Source organism: Cupressus sempervirens, chromosome 5 (assembly GCF_028749045.1).
Source record: "Cupressus sempervirens isolate cs-2001-9-10 chromosome 5, ASM2874904v1, whole genome shotgun sequence".
Classification (NCBI taxonomy): Eukaryota; Viridiplantae; Streptophyta; class Pinopsida; order Cupressales; family Cupressaceae; genus Cupressus; species Cupressus sempervirens.
In genome coordinates this window covers 314,054,905-314,072,284 of record NC_143122.1, presented here as the reverse complement: position 1 = coordinate 314,072,284, position 17,380 = coordinate 314,054,905, and the positions used below count along the sequence as shown (strand labels likewise).

At 36.1% G+C, this 17,380-nt stretch overlaps 1 protein-coding gene across 3 annotated transcripts in view; it reads left to right on the top strand.

Annotated features, from left to right (window-relative positions):
• The first annotated feature begins 7,860 nt into the window (after window positions 1–7,860).
• Window positions 7,861–17,380, top strand: part of EMB1030 (Alanyl-tRNA synthetase, class IIc) — a 154,771-nt gene continuing 145,251 nt past the window's right edge. The window contains exon 1 of one of the 3 annotated variants that reach the window (XM_089830001.1): window positions 7,861–8,130. Coding sequence is in view for 2 of the 3 variants with exons in the window: in XM_089830000.1 (XP_089686126.1) it covers window positions 7,983–8,134 (152 nt within the window). In the remaining variant the exon portion in view is untranslated. Of the gene's footprint in view, window positions 8,135–17,380 lie in introns of all 3 variants that reach the window. The other 2 variants (XM_089829998.1, XM_089830000.1) reach the window with 2 other exon arrangements.

Genomic DNA, 17,380 nt, shown 5'->3' with positions numbered 1-17,380 from the left:
AGGTATTGTTTTAGTCATAGAAAGTGCGAGTAGATTACCTTGATCAGTATCTCTCTCCTATTTTTGTTGTTGAGGAGTCTCCTGCACTTGTCCATCTTAACCATCTCCATCACTTGGTTGATTTCTATCTCCATCTAGATTGATTACCAAAATGGTTGAGGTGTCTTTTCCTATTGATTGATCTTTCTCTTTCTCCTTTCTTTATCTTTTTTTGCCTCTGTATCTCCAACTTTACTAGTATGAGATAGAGAACCTCCTCCACAAGTAGGAGGGACTTGTATGTTCTTTTCTAGAGGCTGAACTGCTCCTTTTCCAATAGACTGTGATGGACCCATAGAGGCTAAAGTAGTGTCCATTGTGGCAGAAGTGGTTTTTGATGTAGTTTGAGCTCCACTAGACACACCTACAAATGATCTTGTAGCACTTGTCCTCTTTCTTCTAGCTCTTGTCCATTCTACCCACTTATTGGTCCACTTAATGATGCCATCCATTAGGATTTTCGTCTAATCTATCATGGGACCTTCGGGTGGAGTTGATATTATGAGAGTGTCCTTGATTTCTTTCTTATAGGTAGAGGACCTCATGTAGTAATTATTTTCCTCTATATCACTAACATCAATGCTCACTTTGTACAATTTAAATTCTTCTATAGTGAGTCTAGACCAAAACTTCTCTTTGGTCTAAAACTCAGTATAGCAATCAACCCAGTAATCCTCACTATCAAGCATATGCTTGTAGCTGGAGCCAAGTTGTAGATGATCCTTCACATAATTCAATAGATCATACTATGACCTAATGACTTCATATTCTTTCAATTTGATCTTATCTTCAAAGACCTTAATTAAATTCATTGTGTCTGAGCTGGATGCACAAGAGTATGATCCTACAATGATTGGGAAAGGAATTCTTGTTTTCTTAATAGTTGAGCACAAGGTATTAAATTCCAAAACCTATCTACATAATTCAATTAGTACTACCTTGTCATCAGGGTACCTAGGGAACCTCTTTGGAAAGCCATCAAATGCACTAGTTTAGATGTAAGAGAATGCCAGGAATTGAATGAAGCAACACCCAAATTGGATCACTATTGAAATTGCCTTTGGTGAAAATCTTCATTCAAGACACCCCTGTAGCTCTTTGCATAGCCTCATGGTGAAGTCATCATTCACCTTCACATACTCCTCATAGCTTTTCTCCAGTTGCAAACATGGATAGAATTCATAAACATTAGTCTCTTCATTAAAATCCTCAATTCTTGGCAAGCCCGACCACAAATAATGGGTTGTTAGAATGTATACCAAATATGATGACATATAAAATTATTGGAGTGCCTTTTCTGAGTTCATCTAGTTACTCAACTCATCACAAATGATTTAAGCCCAATCATTGTACTGTCCATATGCACATATTTCTTGCATCATAAAGAAATGACACTCAATAAAATTAAGGACTTACTAATGTCCTTTCAGTCTTAACAATAGGACCAAAATATCCACTATTTCTTGCTTCATACTAGTTCTGAACAAAATCTTTGGGAGCTTACTCTTCTTGCTATTCGGTGGTTGGAACCATGTTGTCAAAATGTCACCTCGCCTTTGAGTCTTTTTCTCATTGAACATGGAGGCAGATGATCCAAAGTCAATATCATAGTATTCCACCCTGTTTGGAATACCAAATGTGCTTTGCATAAGACCTCTATTGAACATGAGCAAGATAGAGATGTTGTGCATCTTAATTTTCTTATATTATGCATCATACTGGGCTATGCAAATTTCCTGACGAGTTCAGGTGATTGGACGACCATTGGAAAATTGGTAGCTTCCACAAGCCCACTCTCTTTGAGCTATAGAGTGATAAGATGAATGGGATGATTCTTGAGTCATGTATGCAAATCTTTGAGGTTATAAAATCTGAAGGATGTGTCTGTATAACTCTTAAGCTCACTCACTAATTTGGGCAAGTGATGAGTTCCACCAATATTTCTGACCATTCACTATATAATATCACATGTAAAGCAATAAATCTCATGCTAATCATAAAATTGTGCTAGTTGCAATATGCAGAAGTGAATTTATCAACAATTCAATCTTATTGAATTCAAATTTGAATGTTGGGCATTGAATTTACCACGTTACATGAGTGAATAACAACCCCTTAACTCAGATTTCTCCATTAATGGTGCAACAATTGAATTTTTATTTAATTCAATTGGTTAATGACTCCATTTCATATCAAATCCAACATTAATGGGAGGTTACACAAAAGGTTTAACCTTCAAGCTCTAGTGTATTGAAAAAATGGATTTTTTGATTCTCCCTCTTAACATTAGCTTTTAGAAGAGTAGCTCAAGAGGTGAGAATCCGCCTTACATAGAAAAACACCTTATTTGATGATCCTTGGGGAGAAGCTTTTTCTACTTCTTTTTGCAGTGCTCTCTTTCACTTATTTCAAAGGAGTGGGCCTTAATCTGCTTTTCCAAAAAGCCTTATAATGAGGAAATTTCCCTTTGTTAGAAACACACCAATTTGAGTGTGCTTCTACAAGTGGAGGAGTCAATACTTCACTTTTTATACAACCTCTATGCTTAGGCTTCTTATTTTGTCTTAGATACCTTTATGAAGTAGATAAGTAGAATCCCTACATGAATATTCACCTTGTAAAAATAAGTTGCTACCCAAAAGTGCATTAAAATTACCTTTTTGGAGATGTAGCATTTTGAGTATGTTTCTGGGTTGGAGAAGCTTGTTTCTATCTTTTCTGAAAAAGGCCTTATACTAAAGCATTATTACTTTAGAGTATCCCATTGTCAAGATATTTGGGTGAATATTCTCTTTGAATAAGCCATTTTATATCTCAATTTTACCTTGTTAGAGAAATGAATTTTGGAGTGCTCCTTTGGGAGACCGCAGTCACGAGTGCATTGGCACACTGCAAATCATCATTTTCCACAATGGCTCTTCATGTCTTTGGAGCACTGCTTCAAAAACTTCATCTAATACTTATTTGCATAAAATGGGGGTTGGATCATTAGATTTGAACTATATTTAACCAAGGCATCTTCTATCAAAAAATAGTTTGTAGGCTACTCCTCCTACATCGGGAGTAGTTGTAGAGGTGAAACTCTGAAATGGCCTACTTGGGAAATCTTGGGTTGATCCAATAGAGTCTTGGCCTTCTTCTCATCAAGGGATGACACTCTACAACACTCCCTCCTAGTCCTAAATCACCTAAGACTAGAATACACCAAAATTGCATGAATCCAACAATGAAGGGTTAGGGAGAAGGTGAGGCAAGGAAATCCCAAAAATTTGGGAAGTAGGCCTAAAGGAAGATGATGAGAAGAAAATCCATCTAATGGCAACCTAGACTTGGAATTTAACACACTTTCACTTGACTTGACTCCAAGATGAAAGATTAAAAATGGGGAGACTAAAACATATTGTTGGAGCCTATTCGTGTGCATCAAGATCGAATGCAAAAAAATATGCTAAAGGCATTCAAGAATAAGTATAATCTAGAGCCTTATAAGGTGTTAAGGCTCAAGTTTGACTCAGTGAACTATGTTAGAGATAATTTGCAGTTGGGATTGAGCTTTAGGCATTTTCATGAACTTGAAGATTACTGGGTTGATTGCACCATTGAACTGGAAAGCAAAGAGAAATTTTACTCGAGGCTATTAATTCAAAAAATAAAAATGTATAAGGTGAAAATTGATGTTGAGGGAATTGAGGATGAAGGGTAGCATATGCAATTGTCAACATACATAAAGGAGATCAAGGATACCCCAATTGATTCCACCCCACCCCTTGGATTGACACCTCAAACTCTAGAAGTGTTGATGAGTGGCATCATCAAGAGGACATACAAGTGGGTGGAATGGACCAATACTAAAAAGAAGAGAATAAGGGAATTTCCCTCGACCTCTAATCCGACACATGACTCCCCTACTACTGCCACCACTAGCTCTGCAACCATTTCGGCTCTCACACTAGGCCCCACACAAATCATTGGTGGAGGATACCAACCTCCTAAGGATAACATGCCTATCCAACCAACATGTGGAAGTAGTTTGGCTCCAAATATCGGGGCAGTTAGGGAAGTCAAGAAGGATAAAGGAGATAAGGGAAAGGATCAAGAGCCAAAGAAAGATATTGGCACACATGTGATCAACTTGGATGGATTTGGCAGTAGCCAACCCTTTGATGGAGACAGTAACAATACACAAAAATAAAGACACCTCAAAGCCAATGTGACCCAGGTAAAGCCGATGTATCTAGCATTTCTCCTAAATCAATTGTATTTCCTTTCGACTCCAAGAAGAAGTCCACTCACCTAGGATTAAGAAAGCATTTTGATGTAGATTCCTTCTCGTCCTAGTTGAATATTTTGGTAGCCAACTGTGGATAGAGTACACCTTAGAGAAGAAAATAAAGAGAGCAGAGGAGAGTACCCCTCAAAAGGATCTGATCGTTCAAGTAGCTCAACCATCTGCCCCTATTCAAAAAGTGAAGAAGTCATGCACTTTGACAACTCTTGAGAAAGACATCACCACTAGTCACGTGGTCATGGAGATTGCACAAGATCAAGGAGAAGGGGATTTGGCATCCCTCTCCCCCTCAAATTTTAATGTGTAGACACATGATATGGGCCCTCCCCAACATGAGACAATGGTGAGGATGTGGAAATTCATGAATCAACATATGGAGGAAGAGCTCAAGGAGCTAAAGATATTTGAGGCCTATCTGAAGGATTCTAACAAGGAGCTCTCATAATAAATTTGTTAGCTTCTCAACCCACTTGCCATTTTCCTGGGAGATTCCTCAATTTCCAAGCAATTTGATCCATCAACAGAGGAAAATAAAGCTCTACTTGCTAGGTTGTAGGAGGAGAGGCATTTCAGACAAATAGGATATAGCTGGGTAGAAGACATGAAGGTCAGAGGCTTATCCATAATAGAGAAGCTTGGCAACCTCTGCAAGGATATCTTGAAATAAGGAGAGTAGTGTTCAAAGACCTCGAGGTTTTAAAGATAGACCTTGATAAGTATAAAGAATGCATAGGTCTTCTAAAGAGGTCACAGGTCTTAAGGTTGACAATGTAGTCAACCTTGAGATTTTGAGATAGGGAAAGAGCCTCTAATGAATTGGATGCAATCCTTAGAGTTTAAAAAGGAGAAACTAATCAGAGTAGAAAAACATTGGAACAAGGTAAGCAAGACCATGAAGAAGGAAGAAGAGATAGTATAAAAATACCTAAGTAGTTTACACATTGAGTCCCATGTCATCAAGAGTGGGGAGGTTGTCGATATTGAACACATGAAGACTTCATACAAGACTACACCATTGACCTCATACATCCCTCTAATTTATGAGTCTCCAAATTTCACAAGCTTACTGACTTGGATAGGAGGATGTTAGCCAAGGCTGTGAATAAAATGCATAAAAGGTTAGATGCACTTGTCAAGCTAAAGCATGATCATAATTATTGGGTAGTCTTCTTTGACAACATGCTCGTTCCTAATGCGGATAACTTGGCAACCATCCTAAAAACTATGAAAAGCTATCTAACGAAATCATAACAAGACAAAGGAGATGGCAAAGGAGATGATGGCAATTTAGCTTCATAGTTTTTGTAATCATTTCCCCACCAAAAGTGACAGTGTCTCTTCCTCTCCCCCCTCCTCCTTAACTTGGAAACCATCCTAAAAACTATGAAAAGCTATCTAACGAAATCATAACAAGACAAAGGAGATGGCAAAGGAGATGATGGCGATTTAGCTTCATAGTTTTTGTAATCATTTCCCCACCAAAAGTGACAGTGTCTCTTCCTCTCCCCCCTCCTCTTCTCCAAAATTTTAACAACCATAATATGAAGGGCCTATATATACATATCTTTTTGAAACTTAATACAAAGGGTCAACACTTTTTGGTGTGAAATTCTCCCTTGTTATTGAGATAATCGAGTGATTCTCGAGACTTTTACCTGGGGTTTATTGTTCAATTAGCTAGTTATCTTTATATTTTGCATATGGTGAATGGACATAAATTGAATTGAATGACGTTGAATTCAAAATGAAGTTGAACCTTTCTTTCAATATGAAGTTAGTGGTAATCAAAGTGATACTACAATTTGGTTGCATTCCTTTCACCGTCCATTTGCATGTGTAGAAGTTAATCAACCGCATTAATTGAATCATGTATGTGGAAATGTCATAGTTTCATGTTTAGTTAGAGGAAAGACTTGGGATCTAACTCGTTCATAGTTGTGAGTGAGACTTAATTCAGGTGCAAGCCAATTTCTTGCTTGAACCTTTGTGGAGATGAAGGGTTTGGATATTACCTCTACTGCTCTCGAGTTAAGAGCATACCCCTGTTAATTAGGATAGAGACAAAACTCATTGCATATTTCATACACAAGGGAGTTGTACCTTGCAATTCAAAAGTGAGTCTAATGGCATAGCTAAGGCTTTCCAACCGATGAGAATAATTATTTCCCACCAACTAGGTATTAGAGTAAAATACAAGGAAATATCAAAAGGGAACAATATGTTAACTAACATAGACAACTCTTCAAAGTTAATAAATATTGTTTCATTAATATACTAACCAATATCACTATGTATTCTCAAATAGTTTAATAATAATTTTCCTTTATGGTAGTTTTATGGAGAGCCTTTTAAAATTCTTTATAAAAGTAATACAATTATTATGCATATTGTAATATAATTAGGTGTGTTCATTTTATATTATTTGTAAGGTAGATTACAATCCATTTGGATTTCTAATATGAAAGATGGGTCCATAAAAATGTAAGTAATTTCTGTTTTGTATATAAATCAACTCAATATAATTCAATTGAATTACAATGATTTATAAATTTGACTTAGAGTAGAGAGATGGATGGATAGTTAGAATTACTAAAATTTTATGGTACTTACCTCAAATTGTTGATGGGAATGTGCTACAATAAAGTTTGAAAATTGATTCATTAAGGTGTTATAATATTATGGCTTGCGTAGATGAAGATCTTAGATTTTGTATATTGATATTTTTTTCTCAATTGAATACAAACTTGATGTCCACGAATTTAGATTTGAACTTATGTACATATATTACAAATCATGGATTCAAATTGATTTGTGTTATACTATTGAAATTCACTCACCACAATTTTAATTTGGGATGTGCATAAGGACAAATGATGTTTAAGAATAACTTTGAGGAATTTTCTAAATTGCAAGTGTCAAGTTCCCTTTAGTTAGACCTTTACTAAACTAGCCTTACAACTCTTGAGAGGAAGATTGAAAATTATCAAACAAGCGTGCAACCAAGCTAGTATTAGGCTTTTTGATACATTCCTTCCATAAATTTCTTTAATGTTTTCAATAAATAGTTAATAATTTTCCTTAGAACTTCAATAAATATTTAATGATAAGTTCTTCTATAACTCATGATCTCAAATGAATAAGCGGATGTCCCTAAATACAACATAACACTTAAATTGAGTAAAAATATTTGTTAGATCCATTCACAATAGCTAATAAGTAAGAGTATCTTTTTTAAAATTATGAATATAAAAATTCTATAATAATATCTCTACATTTGATCTAAAATGATGGAATTTTTAGTTAAAAAATAGTTATAAAAATAAAATAAATAACAAAATAATAAAAATGTATTAATGTATGAGTAAAATCTATAAAATATGCTATTTATAAACTAATTGTTATATTTAATGTATTATAATTAAAGACTTATAAACATAGGGAAAAAGATTATGAATTTGCTTTTTTTTTTTTTGAGAATAGATTAATTTTTATCACCATTTTAATATATTTTGTATGCGTTATCTCAATCATTTAGACATGAGGCCTGCTTTTTGCTGTGTAGGCTCCCCCAAAAAACGTATCCTGCCTCTAATTGAAACATCTGAAGGACCACAATTATTTCTAAGGCAGTTTAGCTGACTGGAAGATCTCAAAAATGGAGTGTCTGCAGAGAAGCCATATACTCTCGTGGGCTCACAATTACTGTTCGACTACAGTCCTTTTGATGGCTGCAAGCAGGTTAAATCATAGAAGCTGTCAAGCCAAGCTTCACACCCTTAGAACAATTGCTCAAGCATTTCCAGGCCAGTTAATTTTTCCCTTCTCATGTTTTGATTGCAACAATTTCAAGCCTGGCAGAAGAAAAATTACTATGCGCAAGTCCCAACAGGATAGAGTATCCAATATGTGCTATTCAGATCAACACACACACACGATATTTTTTCTTGCTTGGATCTCATCTACTTTGTAGAAAAAGAAGATTGCTCAGAGACCTGTGATGTCGTGATATGTTTAATGAGAATGAAAATTTGAATTGATAAAAGGGCATTCGATACAGAAAGCAGACTGTTATTTTTCCATAAGATATTTGCATCAAATGAACTTCAAAGCTTATCCTAGGCGTGGTGAAAAATAAAATAAAATAAATGAAATGTTCATTATTTACTTTAAACAGAGAAGAAGCTTACTGTAGATGTGCTGAATTTTTTTATATTAAATATATGACTGTATATTTAAGACGCACATGGCCACAAGTTTTCTCCAGCGAATATTCGCTCGCAAGAAATTCAAAGCTTTACTGAATAGACAAATCATTCAGAAACCCTAGTACACATGAGAACTTGTAAATGTCATAAAAAAGTCATAAAATAATTGTCAATGTACACATGAGAACTTGTAAATGTCATAAAATAATTGTCAATGTAGGGCTTAGATTGCACGTACATAGAAAAGTTTTTCTTTGAAATCTTCAAACAGCTGATTCCATTATTGGAAAGTAAATAGATTACGCAGAAACTGTAGGCATCATGAAAGAAGCTAACAAACTATGGCAACGAACGGTTCATAATATTCAGGCAATTGCTTACTACGCATTTAAATTTTTATATCATGTCAGTCATGCTAGGTGATGGGATAAATTTCGTTTATGTAATTGCGGCTGTGGAAAACTTATGCCTTGTAGTGATGCCCTTCATGGGGGAAGTTGACCGAAAAATAAGCATACAGCTTTTATCCAGAAGTTTGCATCTACGTTTCAGATACATTCGAGGACAATGATTTTCCTCTAATAATTTTTTGCAACTATTTTGTGTTGTAGAAGAAAATATAATGCATAGATCTTGATAAGACGAAAAATTTCTTCTCAATAACGGCAAAGGTACAGCAATTCAGAGCATATACACATAATAATAATTTTGAAATTTCCTATTTTCTTTTGCCTTCAGGCAAATTTTTGGAAAGAAGAAACAAATTAATAAATTTTGCAGAGACCCTGGCAGCATAAAAGCTTTGATCTGAAATGTAATGTTATTATGGTAAAATAATGAATGTGTTATTAAACAAAGATCATGAATGATCTATATAATAAGATACAAGAGAATGTTTGTATAAAGAACAAGAGAGAGGAAATAGAAACATTCTTGTAGAGTGAAAGATAAAGTTTTCGTAACAAACAAAAGGAGTTAATGGAAGCATTACAAAAAGAGTGACCATTAGAAAAAGATGGAAGAGGGAGTAAATAGAAACTATCTAATATTGTAATACCCTTCTTTAATGGTCAATCTATCTTCAAATAACAGGAATTTGCATGTCCTCAAAAAATGTAAAAGGCAGCCTTGGGTTTATGTGAGAGGTTTGCATGTTTTGCAATGTTGAACTGTGGTAGCATTGGCTGTGGTAGGACAAGTCTTGGTACCCAGAGCAAACGCCTCGAGGCGACGGTACTTGAAGATTGTCATCATTCTCTGCTTCTAGGTGTTGTAGTTCTTTCTGTTGAATCGTTGACTGCCTTCTAGCATAAGACTGGTGAGAGATGTCATTGCACATTTTTCAATGAAAAAGCGTGAAAAAATTGAGATGACACAAACTTAAAGGCAGATTGATGGAAGACCCCAAAAAATTGAAGAGACACCTAGAAGAGAGTTTGAAAAGTCCACAAAGAATCTGAAATTAGATTTTGAATCTTTTGGCTCGAAATTCAAGGCACGAAAAATGATGCACTAAGGAAAAATATAGACAGACCCAATTAAGATCTGCAAAAACCTACCAAGAATCTGCAGAAAGTTTTTAAGTCCAGCACAGAAAAAGAGAGTTTTGAAAGAAACCTTAGCCATTTAAAAATAAAAATGGCAGATTTAGCTGTGAAATAATGATGGAAAATGAAAGTGCTGGTCAATAATCAGAGGCAGAGGGTTAAAACACCCTAGAGGCCGCCCTCTGCAGAAGATGTGTAGAAAAAGTCAGCTTGAAAATGACCAAAAAGAAGGCCATGAAATTGCAAAAATAAATTGAACGCTGAATTCCTAGTCGAGTTTGGAGGAAAAAAAAATGCAAATTTTGAACACACTCGGGCAAATATTTCAAAAGTTTTAAACTAATATTTCAAAAAAGAAATTAATTTTTTCGAAGAGGCCATGAATTTACTCTAATACCATATTATGGTAAAATAATGAATGTGTTATTAAACAAATATCATGAATGATCTATAATAATATACAAGATACAAGAGAATGTTTCTATGATGAACAAAAAGAGGGAGGAAATAGAAACATTCTTGTAGAGTGAAAAAGAAAGTTTCCATAACAAACATAAGGAGTTAATGAAAACATTACAAAAAGAGTGACCATTAGAAAAGAGAGAGTAAATAGAAACATCTAATATTGTAATAAATGGCTCCTTGTTGGAATTAAATCAAAATTATATGCATCAAGTGAGAAAAATCTTTTTTGGTCACTGGCCTCTATAAGACATGTCATGTCCCTGCCATGTTAGAGAAATCATAGCATTAGTACTTGTAGACCACTGCCATTATCTTGGATAACAGAAAGCTTAAGGTTAGCGATTTACAAAAGGGAATAAATTTTGGTATATTATATTTCAAAGACGAGTTTCCAATAGGTAACTTTGATTTCAAAGTATCATGTGTTGCCAAAGAAGCTGCCAGATTGCAGCTTTGATTAAAATTATATCCCAGCAATTACAAGATGTTATGATAAATAAAAAATAATAACAATGAATTGCCTATACCGATAATAAATATTCAGGAATGTATCTACAAACGGGCAAGGATAATAAATCCTTCTAATCAGCTATTGACTTGGAGTGAATGCTCTTAATAATCATTTATTTTAGGTGAGGGTTATAACTTATTGGTTACGAAGCAAGCGGACATCTTGAACAAGTACGACTAGAAGGGAAGGGCAGCAAGCATGAACAGATTTCCGTTTATCCTTTCAAAGTAAAAGTTTATCACATCTCCTTAATGAAGACTATAAAAAGGAAAGGAACCATAAAACATCAAGGAATGAGTGAATCACGCAATCAAGGAATCAAACGGAATCATAAACTAATATGCAAGTCATCAAATGGGAATAAGAATAGATTAGCGATTCAGACCATTAATAAACTATCAGTCAAGAGGATAGTCCGTAGAATAGGGAAAGTGTCACGTCCCCACTTTAGCTCTGTATAGTCCGTAGAATAGGGGAAGTGTCATGTCCCCACTTAAGTAGTGACATGAGAGTTAGCCTATTATCGAGTCTTGTAGGCTGGTAGTGGTGATCAGGGACTCAGTTAGGGTTTTCAGCATCCGAATTTGGTATTACAGGCAATAGTAGATCAGTTGAGAGCAGTTCCTTGATTTTAGGAGGCAGCTCCTTGGTTGTAGGAGGAGATTCTTACCTTTTAGGTGGTGGTGGTGACTTTTCCAGAGCTAAGGTTCTATGAGATCACCCCCTGGTCTCAATTTCAAGAGATTTGGGTGTGTTCCCTATTTTTAAGGAGTATCCCTAGATTTGAGGGTGTGACTGCCAGTTAGCCTAGGTTGTCCGACATCAGTCATAGGTAGGTGACAAACTCAATTTCATGTTTTGGAGGTATTTGGGTTGTTCCTTGGCTACTTGGAAAATATTTTAATATATTTAAATATTATCCTAAGTTAACATTTTAATAATTTAAATAAGGCTAAGTGTTTAGCCATTTTGGAGTAATAAGGAGTTTTTTGTCTCCATTTGGATCGATTTGCCTATGTGTGATAGCTCATTGGAAAGAGCTCAGTCTCTAGTATTTGATTATCACTTGCTGGGACTTATTTGATGCTTGGAGCTATTTGTCATTAATAAAGTAATGATTTCCTTCTATTTGGATGCCTTTATTGGAAAAATAATGTTATATTATAAAGTTAAAATGAAATCCACTTTAGGGTTCTTTTAGGGTTTGAATTTCCTTGGAGAGGGGATATATGGAGAAGGCAACCTAAAGATGAGTACCTTTTATCATTTTGTCAACCTATTTTGGACGCCATTGCTCTAGAAGAGCATTCCTCACCTAGGATGCAAGCCCTAGTGCTGAGAGCAGATTTGTTGGGATGTAGCCCTCAGCAAGATCAAATTCGAAGGTTCTTATGCATACATTTTGATCAAGGCAGAGAATTGATTTCTAGTGTTGCAATCACACTTTGCAGGCAGTGGATTTCTAGGGAAGGCGACCACTTTGGTTCAGCCTGACGTTTCTTTATAGCAGCTCACTTAAGGAATTCTGAAGTGTTTATTTGCAGCAAACTGGAGTTGTTTTATTGCAGCAGCTTGGGTTTTATCATTTGAACTTGTTTGGCTGTAGCTGGCTCCCATATTCAGCTGGTGTCAACTTTGTTTGAAGTACATTTGTATTGGTACTATTCTAAAATAAATCAGACTCTGCTGGTACGGTTTTAGAATCATTTCCAGATTAGTATGTATTGCTGCATATGATTTCTATCACTCCTATTTTTATCAGTTACTTTATTTATTCATTGTAATACCTATATACTGAAAAATACAAAAAGAAACAACATTCTTCTACAACTTCTGTTTAGCTTTATAAGATCAAAGAAAAATCTATAAGAAAATATAATTTATATAATTAAACATTATAACAGCAGCAGAGCAAATATCCATTTGGGATATTCCAGTGGTATCAGAGCCTAGTTCCTGCTAGCCTATTGGGTTAGTTACAAGTCAATACATGGCTAGAATGAGAAATGGGTGCTCTAAGGTTTCATTTCTGCCAACAGGTACAAGTAAGAGGCCTTTTGCTGAGGCTTTTAATGATGCAATAATGAGCAGCTACCATCAGTATCGTTCTCTTCCTAAGGAGATACAAGACATGCTTGCATTCACATAATTTATGGGTATACCAGATGCCGAGGATGATTTGGTATCCAAAAGTTCATATCAGCAGCAAAGAAGGAAAGAAGAATCAAAGGATAGAAAAGAAAGTATTGGGAGAGAAGATAAGTTAACAAAGGAAACATGGACCAGCAATAACCAGCAAGAGGAATTACCAGATGAAGATCTTGAGGGGGTATCAAAAGAGGATATTGAAGAGAGCCCTGCTCTTCAATGGTAGTCCACATCCTTTGCTTATGGATTTACACATGTCCATAAGCTTATTTTGGAGAGCCAACTGAAGGTTGGTGAAGAAAAGGTCATTGCAGCCTTGTCACATTTTGACAATTCCCACAAGTTAGTAGAGAGCTACATTTGGAAGGTCCAACTTGAGGGAAGCCATAAATGTAAAGAAGAGGCTTCATCAATCTTTGATTTGCATGTGCTTAAGACAGCCATGGAGGCAATGAAGAGTAATTACTTAAACCTCCTTTTACATAGAGATCATCTTCTTAACCTTGGTGTTATTTACTCTATTGCTTTGAGGGGGAAAGAAGAGGAGATTGATCAACTTATTTCAGAACTTTTAAAGGTTAGAGAAACTTTGGGAAATTCTCAAGTAGCTCTCCTTATGGCAGAAAATCAGATTGAAAAACTAAGTAGGGAGTTGAGTTTAATCCATGCTTTACCTACAAAATCAGAAAATCAGTGGGAGGAACATTGTGTGGAGTTGAGTCTACTACATTCTACTTCAACTCAATAAAAAACCTTGCCTCTTGCAACAACCCGTTCAGATAGACAACATATTCATGAGGTGAATGAGGAAGAGGAACCACTTGATGATACATTATCCAGTGATAGTAGTAGTTCCATTAATATTGAGGATATACAAGATGATTCCAAAGAAGGTATAGAGGAGGATTCCAAAATTTTGAGTTTGAATAGCAACAATTTTACTTCCCATTCTCATGAGTTTGCTGCCTATAGTCTTGAAGAAGTTGATGGCATACATTTAGTCATTGCTGATAACCCCTTTTCCGAGATGAGTGCTGATTTGATTTTAGATAACCCACTCTTTGAATTGGATGATGAGGAGGCTCTTGATCTTGATGACACAAATGATACGAGGAGCTCAATCTTGGAGTATGATTGTGAAGTTGAGCATACACTTGATAGTCGACCACTCAAGGGTTGTCCCTTATGGGCATGGATGACACATATACTTCTGTTAAGAGATGGCCTCACGGTTTCCTTGACGGGTCAGAAATAACCTTGCTGATTGGTGACTTTGTACTCTTCAATCCATTGAGAATAATTGACTATCCTAGTGGGGATCTTATGACTCATCCGAGTTTTTCACTGTCTACATTAGGTTTTCAACAGTATGGGAGTGTTGGGTGGTGCCCCTATAGGTTAGCAATGGAGTGGGGAGTGTTGTTGATTGGAATTGGTTTGATGGTATGTTTGATATCACTTGTGTTGCTGATCAGTGTTAGGGTGGCCATTGTTGATAGTTTTTGAGCATGCAAGATATTACTCACCCGTAATTATTATGTCCTGCATACATAGAGGGTTACTTGATAGTGATGGTGATAATATGAAATTCTTCTACATCACACACGGTACGACATGTGTTTTGTTATGGGATCCAGGTATTGATTCGCGAGATACATCACTTTACACAGACTTCCATATATTGCTTCATGGTTTGGAGTGTTGGGGCATTTTTGTTAGAATGGAACAGCTGGTTGTATGTTTGAGAGATGTGGAGGGTCGCATGCTGTGGTTGAGCATGTTATTTTGTCAGTTTCCCCGGATTGCATTAGGTTCAAGGATTGTTAGTAGGGACCTCACAGAGAGGCATTGGCAATATGGGTTTGCACATGTATTTAGATAGGTGCAATATGAATATGTTGCATTTTTTTTGAAATTGGTTTGGAATCCAGGAATCGACATGTATAATACATTCCTCCAGTGGATTCATGGTGAGATGCTACACTTTGAAGATCTTGATGTTTATATCAGAGTAGCAGAATAGAGGACATGGGTGCGTTGGTTGCACTTGGGCGAGTATTGTTACAATACTATTAATCATATGTCAATTGCTATGACTCTATTTAGAGCCCTCTATGGTTATGATGCTCTATCTTTTGTTGATCTGGTGATTGGTGACAACAGGGTTTCTTTGGCACAAGATTGGGTACAGGAGAACTCATAAGATTTCTTATAGAGAATATTCAGCAGGCACAGAATCAACAGAAGGTCTATGTTGATCGACATAGGATTGAGAGGATATTTGAGGTGGGGGATATGGTGTACCTACAATTGCAGCCTTATCGACAGAGCACTCTTAAAAGGGATGGAGCTGAGAAGCTCAAACCTTGTTTTTATGGACCATACATGATTATCAGGCGTATTGGAGAGGTTGCGTATGAGATTGAGTTACCATCTAGCAGTAGGATTCATAATGTGTTCCATGTGACGTGTCTAAAAAAGGCACTGGGACAACATATTATACCATCTCTAGATCTTGGAAGAGAGGGAACCCTAGCTGAGAAGTAGGGTGATTTGAGAGTCTGATTCACTGGAGAGGTCTCCCTATAGAGGACAACACTTGGGAGGGCGAGACTATTTTACAGCATCTAGCTTTGCAGTGGCTTGTGGGCAAGCATCTCCGAGAGGGGAGGATTTGTCATGTCGCCTCTTTAGCTCTGTCTAGTAGTGACATGAGAGTTAGCCTATTATGGAGTCTTGTATGTCGGAAGTGGTGATTAGAGACTCAGTCAGGGTTTTTAGCATTCGGATTTGGTATTACAGGCAGTAGTAGATCAGTTGAGAGTAGTTCCTTGATTTTAGGAGGTAGTTCCTTGATTGTAGGAGGATATTCCTACCTTTTAGGAGGTGGTGACGTTTCTAGAGTTGAGGTTCTATGAGATCACCCCCTGGTCTCAATTTCAGGAGATTTGCGTGTGTTCCCTATTTTTTAGGAGTATCCCTAGATTTAAGGGTGTGATTGCCAGTTGGCCGAGGTTGTCTGGCATCAGTCATAGGTAGGTGACAAGCTCAGTTTTATGTTTTAGAGGTGTTTGGGTTGTTCCTTGGCTACTTGAGAAATATTTTAATATATTAAATATTCTCCTAAGTTAGCATTTTAATACTTTAAATAGGGCTAAGTGTTTAGCCATTTTGGAGTAAGGAGTTTTTTGGCTCCATTTGGATCGATTTGCCTATGTGTGATAGCTCGTTGGAAAGAGCTCAGTCTCTAGTATTTGATTATCACTTGTTAGGACTTATTTGATGCGTGTAGCTATTTGTCATTAATAAAGTAATGATTACCTTCTATTTGGACACCTTTATTGGGAAAATAATGTGATATTATAAAGTTCAAATGAAATCCACTTTAGGGTTCTTTTAGGGATTGAATTGCCTTGGCGAGGGGATATAAGGAGAAGGCAACCTAAAGATGAGTATCTTTTATCACTTTGTCAACCTATTTTGGACGCCATTGCTCTGGAAGAGCATTCCTCACCTAGGACGCAAACCCTACTGCTGAGAGCAGATTTGTTGGGACGTAGCCCTCAACAAGATCAGATTCGAAGGTTCTTATACATATAGTTTGATCAAGGTAGGGGATCAATTTCTAGTATTGCAGTCACACTTTCTAGGCAGTGAATTTTTAGGGAGGGCGGCCACTTTGTGGTTCAGCCTAACGTTTCTTTATAGCAGCTCACATGAGGAATTCTGTAGTGTTTATTTGCAGTAGGCTGGAGTTATTTTATTGCAGCAGCTTGGGTTTTATCATTTGAACTTGTTTGGTTGTAGCTAGTTCCCATCTTCAGCTGGCGTCAACCTTGTTTGAAGTACATTTGTATTGGTACTATTCTAGAATAAATCAAATTCTGCTGATACGGTTTTATAATCATTTCTAGATTAGTATGTATTGCTGTATATGATTTCTATCACTTCTATTTTTATCAGCTACTGTTATTTATTCATTTTAATACCAATATTCTAAAAAATGCAAAAAGAAACAACATTTTTCTGCAACTTTTGTTTAGCTCTATAAGATCAAAGAAAAATCTACAAGAAAATATAATTTATATAATTAAATACTATAGCAGCAGCAGAGCAAATATCCATTTGGGATATTTCAGAAAGTCTGAAAGGTAACCAGCAATATACATTTACATGT